Source organism: Nesoenas mayeri (assembly GCF_963082525.1).
Source record: "Nesoenas mayeri genome assembly, chromosome: 12".
Taxonomy (NCBI): Eukaryota; Metazoa; Chordata; class Aves; order Columbiformes; family Columbidae; genus Nesoenas; species Nesoenas mayeri.
The window spans coordinates 5628157-5634899 of NC_137547.1; the positions used below are offsets into that span (position 1 = coordinate 5628157).

General features: G+C 46.2%; 1 protein-coding gene across 9 annotated transcripts in view; it reads right to left on the minus strand.

Moving 5' to 3' along the window:
* Window positions 1-6045, minus strand: part of AKTIP (AKT interacting protein) — a 22713-nt gene extending 16668 nt beyond the window's left edge. For all 9 annotated transcript variants that reach the window (XR_013922673.1, XR_013922674.1, XR_013922675.1 and 6 more), the window contains exons 1-3: window positions 5981-6045; window positions 1724-1839; window positions 184-389 (exon numbers count right to left, since the gene is read on the minus strand). Coding sequence is in view for 1 of the 9 variants with exons in the window: in XM_080351792.1 (XP_080207918.1) it covers window positions 184-389; window positions 1724-1765 (248 nt within the window). In the remaining 8 variants the exon portion in view is untranslated. The remainder of the gene's footprint in view (window positions 1-183; window positions 390-1723; window positions 1840-5980) is intronic.
* Between the last annotated feature and the right edge of the window lie 698 nt (window positions 6046-6743).

The following is a 6743-nucleotide window of genomic DNA, read 5'->3' on the forward strand; positions in this document are numbered from 1 at the left end:
CTACCTCAAGAGATTGAGACTGCTGCTTCAGAAAACAAACTTTGTGAAACTTAAGTTTTATTGCCTTATTCAAAGACTAAGGCAGAGACACCACGGAAGAACTAGATCCCTACATGGTTTTTTTCCCCACTGAAGCATAAGCCCAGCAACCCAAAAAGGACAAAAAATAAAGTGAAAACCTACAATTCTGCAAGGAGGGAATACTCCAAGTAAAAAGGCCCATAAGAAGCATGTGTTCCATTTGTGGACTGGGACGAGGTGGCAGGTGAAGCAGGCTTGGTTATTGGCACAGCATTCTTTGGAATAGAAGGCAACTGTTTCTTTGTAGAGGCTCGTAGGGGACTGGTTCGCAGCTCTCCACTCAAAGTTTTCTCTTCAGCTTCAGGTCTCTGTTAGATTAAAAGAGAACCATGAGATTACAGGCCATAGGCATTTCATATCTGAACATATTTTAACACAGATTTAAACCCAGCCTTGCTAATTACAAGTTTGGCCAATGAAGCATATCCTGGGTTTGGCGTTCTATTGCTTGGGGGCAGGGAGGTGGGGGTGGTGTCTCCTTATGTTTTGTTTTTAAATAGACTTTGATTCAATCAAACCTAGCCTACATGTACAGAAGTCATCAATGCTGGATAGGAAATCTGCAGATTAGGACAAATGCTTAAGGAGGCTTACGTTTATTTAGAAACTGGAACCAGACAGTGTAGAACATCAGCTTAGAAGTCAATCTATTTCTAGCATACAGCACATTCAAGATAAATCATTTCCACTGACAGGCATCCTCACACTCTAGACTTCAAAGAGTCTTTAAAAGTAGTTTAGTAAAGCTGAGATGAATTAAGAACTTTCCACAGAAAATGTTATGTATTTCACTTCCTGCCTGTGCTTAAGACACCAACATCTCACTTGGAGCTGATCATGTAGCCCATTCCCACTGTGAGAGAATCACTGTTTGACAGCAATATCAAGCCCAGTTTAAACAGTTTTGCTATATCAACCTTTTATGCCTATGCTGTCTTTTACTGAAAAAAAGAAAAAATAAAACCAACCCTTTCTACTTAATTGGTCACTGCTACACTGCTAGAGAACACTGCACTATTTACAGACCCCAAAATGAGCCTATAGATTGCCAAGAGAAACCTGCAGGCTATAGACCTGATTTAGGCTAGTCGCAGTGACTGAAGGCATGAATTAGATTACAGTGTTTTGAAGCGCTTGAGACTCAGACTAGTAACAACACTTATGTCACAAGCATCAACAACATGGTTATATAATTTGCCCTGGCACTGAACACCCAAGAAGTGATTAACCCTTGAACTACTGTGCTTTCATCATCGCTGCCATCTAAAGCAGCAACAGCATGATAGAGGCGCAGTTTGGTCAACACTCATTGCACATGCAATATCTGGTCAAGCTCTATATAAGCCAGTAAGCAAATGTCCTAAGAAACAAGTGTTTCAACCATTTGAACAAGTTTGTTTCATTTTCCCTACTTAAAGATGCTTCAGAAAAGAAAAGTCAACCAATTCTGGGGCAGACTCCATCCACAGGCACGTTCCAGGTAATACAACTCGCTTACGCTTTTCTTGAAGATGATCACGATCCTTGGGATAAAACATACGCTCCGACTGTATTCACAGGTTGTCTGACGGGCTTTTCCAGAAGCGCCACCACCCCTCGGTGCACGTTAGCACCTTACGGCACCCACTCATTCAACACCCACCTTGCGCACAGAACCTGTAGACATGCTCCAGAAAGGGTTCATAACGTGTATTCCAAATAAAGGACTGCAGCTTCTCAGTGTCTTCAGAGTGTCCTCAGGCCTCTCTGGTTTATATCCTAAAAATACACAGAATGAACACGCATTCTAGCAGATAAACAGGACTCTATAAATAAATAGGATTCTAATTCTGCAGCCAGCTTTATATTTCTGTAACTTCAGAAGAAAACTTCTTGTAGTTAAGACTAACAATAGTTAAAATTGCAAAAGCTCTATTATATATTAGACTCCAGGACAATAATATAGCTGTCTACGAAATAATTTTTGCGTGTGAATCCCTGCCTTCTTTCTGCTGGAAAGACACTCTAGGTTCTGCATTCCATTTTGTGTCTTGCCAACTGGAAAAAAAACAAACCAAAATAAAAAACATCCATTGGCTCAGCACAGTCAAGAAAAATCCTCTGCAGGTGTAGATATGAAGAAGTTATGCCTGCACCACTTCAGCCCCGCCGCACAGTGCCGGTGGCTCTTCTCGCGTGGCGAAGCGCTGCCCCTCGCACACGCTGCTCACTCTGCGCGTTTCTGGAGCACTCCAGCTAGAAAAAACCTCCGGCATTCCTGGTGAAAGAGATGATCCTCCCACTGAGTCTGCACCAGGCGTGTGTCACTCTGGTTTCATCCGCACTGGAACACCACCAGGAACTGACAAAGCCACAGAACACTATAGTTTTGCTGAAGCTTATTTAATGGTTTCATTATGACTCCGAGGCTTAGTGCTCTTTTGATCAGCAGTTCAGTAATAAGGACCTTAGTAGCATTTAGAGTTTCACTGTGTCATCTACTGTCTATGTCCTTGGCTTTCTCTGCTCTTTTTTTTTTTGAAATATTGCTATTGTTTGTACAAGAACCATCCATCGCACCTCTTGTCTGGCACAGTCTATTTCCTCTACTCTCTTTTTTTGCCTAGTTCTCCTAGTTTCCCTTCCACTCCTCAGTTTCTGGCTACATTAACTGAGTTTTCAGGCAATTCACTTTACTCAGTTTCTTTAACAGGCAATAGTTCAACACTGACTGAGGCAATTCACGGGATGCAAAACAGAGAGAACGGCACAGGACTCTATTGGGTTCACCACTAAGATTTTCTACAGTAAGCAAGGCACCACCCGTTCATCCATTGCTTCAGTTAGTTTATAGAGAAAATGGTTACGTTATGATCAGAAATTTTCCTAAAAGGAAAATAAATGCCAATTTTGTCAAAAGAAAAAAAAAAAAGACAATTTATTCCAAGGAAGTCTAGCAATAGCAAGTTTTTAAAAGAAACATTGATATCAAAGCATAGGTATCCTAGACTATAAAGCAGCCAAGCATTCGAAAAACGCAAGCATTATTCAGAAAAGTGATGAAAACTGAATAATTTCCTCACCCCAAAACAATCTCAAGCATTCCAGTACACATTATTCCTCCAGATATTTTTCCTCTTCAGCAGCCAGAGAGTTTCACATCATTCTGAGCCACTGAAAACAGAGTCAAAGCCCCAGAGCTACTGTGCTGGGGCATGTCCTGCGATGGCAGGGAGGGGTTTTCACTTTTCCCCTCTCTTGTCCATGAAACTCAGCCATAATAAGCAAGGCAGCAAGATGCTTGGCTAACAAGGTACAAGACGCTTCCTCGGGAAACTCTGGTGTAATCAGAGGAACTGACACACAGGGAGCACCTGTGTGCCATGGCTTTGACAAGAGAGAAAAGCGCTGGAAGCTGAGGTACGACGGGTCTAGACACAATCAGCTGCAATCTGGAGTAATTATGGGTTTGGGGTGGGATGTTTTTTTTCTTCATTTGTTTGGTTTGGGCTGGTGTTTTTTTGAGACTAGGTAATGTAAATTGCATTATTCCAGAGACAGAGATACAGGAGATGAGCAGGAAAAAGAATGAGGTGTGTATGTAAAAAACAGCCTAACCTGCTTCCAGTGAAACAGGGAACTGATCCAGAAGTTCGATAACTGGCGCAGTGAGTTCACTCACTGACTCCACCTTTCAGAAAGCAGCTATGCTTCTCAGTACCCTCCCAGCTTTTTGAAAAGCTTTTAATTATATAGATGCCTACTTACAAGCTATTAAGAACAGTTTACATCTCCAGATAAAACATTATTTTAGCTCTAGTTGTACTACAGAGATTCCGCTGCTTGGAGATCTTTTATCCAGTTGCCTGCCAGTAATAAGCAATACATAGTATTGGCCTCAACTTGTTGTCAAACTGTCTCCAGTCTCATTCAGCTGTTAAAATACTGTTTATGATAGAAAACTAAAAACCTCAGAGTACCAGCTTCCCAGAGGAGGGTCATTTAAAAAGCCTTCAAAGGTATTTTAGAGTTTATTTCAAATCATGTTCACTCCTCTTAGCTATGCTACATGAGAATAGAAAATTGTTTCTGTACAGGAAATGTATCTGCAACTGCTTACACTCTCTAGTGCCTTCACCTCACAATCTACTACCCCATATTAATCACAAGAACGATTTAAAAAAAAAGTAACAGCACATTTAAGCAAGACTGTTTATCCTACTACTCACTAGGCAGAAGGTCTGCAGCAAACAAGGAGAGACAAGCCCTGATATCATTAAATGGACTTTCTGGGCAGTTTAGTCACTCAGGTTTACATGGGCTACAGCATCTGCGACAAGTTACCTACCGCTACAGCAGCTACGAGCTGTGGCTACTGAAGCTATCAGCGTCCCAAAAGAATTCAATACACTCTCTTCATTTTATGAAAATGAAATAAATACACTCAAAATCATCACCCTGTCTCCTTTCACAGGTCATCATTCACGGCTTAATAATGTGCTGCTCAGTAATACATTCTACTGATGTCTGCTATCTCAAAACTAGAAAGTAACAGCGACTGTCCTAAGCGGAGAGCAGTCTGAGCAAGCATAAACTCATGTGGTACTTCATCATTGCTATAAAGTACTTCAAAAAACATGTTATCACTGACATAAACCAAAGTTTTAAGTACTTTGCTCTTGCACCTTTGCATTCTCTACTCTAGCTATTCTCATTACAGATTACTTCTATTATTCATACCTACTGTCATATCAGATGTCATAAGGCTGTCAGACATTGGAACGGGCTGCCCAGGGCAGTGGTAGAGTCACCATCCCTGGAGGGTTTAAAAGGCTTTTAGATGAGGTTCTTAGGGACATGGGTTAGTGCCAGAGTTAGGATGGGTTATGGTTGGACTCGATGACCCTGAGGGTCTCTTCCAACCAAAATAATTCTATGATTCTATAATTTTTCCCCTGTCTTCATTAGTCATTAAATACAACACCAAACCAATTTGACAAAAACTTCACCCGTCTGGAATAGAGTGCTTTTCTAAATATTTTCTGGAAATATAAAGGATTCAAGAAGAAGATTAAGAAAATCTAGACAAACATATATAAAAGTATATATATGTTTATATGCATTTTATTCCCTACCTAAAAGTGAAAAGGACCACTCCTACACCTGAGAATGAACAACGCTCAGCAGGCAGGGCACTGGGGAAGCACGTTACATGCTACACATTTGTCCAGCAGCTGTGTGTGTCAGTTTCCACCAGAGCACGTTCCTCCAGCACACCTGCTCCTCAGCTCCTCAGGGCCTCGCCAGCCCACACCTGAGCCTCCCGGACACGGCAGCGCTGAGCACAGCGCTGACCCGCCGGGCCTGTTCGCCAGCTCCTCCTCACGGGCGGCTCGCACCGCCCGCCTGTGACACCCTTCTGCACGGAACCGCAGTCTGTGCCCAGAAACGAGTTCACAGAGGAGCGAACAGTTCAAGAGCCTCCAGGGGAGTGACCCGCCCGGGTGCGCAGGACAGCTGGGCTCGGACGGGACTGACAGCTGCAGAACAACAAATAGTTCTGCAGAGGCCGAGCGGGGGAACCCGCTCCGGCCCGCCCGGCGCTGCGCCCCGCCAGGCCCGGCCCCGCCGCTCGAGGGCGCGGAGGGACGGAGCCCCGGGGGACCGGAGCCGCCCCGAGCGGCCGCCCCGAGGTGGCGCTCACCCCGCCTGTGGCCGGGCCGGGGCCAGCTCCTCATGGGGACAGCGGTGGGCGCCGCCCGGCCCCCTCCGGAGACAGGTGTCGGCCCCTCGGGTGCGCCTCCCGGAACACCCGCCACCCTCCCGCCCCACCAGGACTGTCTCCCCGCCTCCCGCCGGCCTCCCGCCCGCGCAGGCCGGGCCGGGCCCGCGGTGCCGCCGCGCTCCGGTGCTCGCTCACCCGCTCCCCGCTCCCTCCGCTGCGCCCGGCGCGGCCCAGGCCCCGCCGCTCCCCGCTAGCCCCGCCGCTGCCCCATTGACAGCCCGCCCCTCGGCAGCGCACATCCGGACCCAGCCTTCCCTTCGGCCAATCGCCGCTCGGTTCTTCCGGGAAGGCTCGGCAGGGCGGGGCGGTGGCCACAAAGCCAGCCAATCACAGCCGCCTTGATACAGAACGCCGATTCCTCTCCAGGGAGGGGGCGGGGCGGGCGACAGGGGAGGGAACGGCCCTGGGAGCGGGATTGGCAAGAGTGCCTGTCCGTCTGGGGGCGGGTGGACCAATGGGCAGGGCTGACGCACTTGTCACTCTCCCAGCAGGAAGAAAGCGCTGGAGCTGGAGTTCAGATAAGTGAACCTCTCTCATTGGCCGGCGTGGGGAGCGGGGAGGCGTGCGATTGGGGGCTGGGAGAGGGGGCGGGAATTAGCGCCGTCAGTTATACGGAACACGTATTTTACCTTATTGAAGTTCAAAATACACATCAGGTTCGCCACTGTGGCTGAGCAGGCGTACATGGATACACACAGTATTAAGTTACAGCTAAGTATACGTGTGTATAGTGATATATGTGTATATATACACGTGTGTGTGTATATATACACGTGTGTGTGTATATATGTATATATATATACACTTATGCGTATAGATATAGACACACGCATACATACACGCATATGTATACAAACAAAATTTATCTCTAAAAAGCTGCTGATGAGAAGCAGCAAAA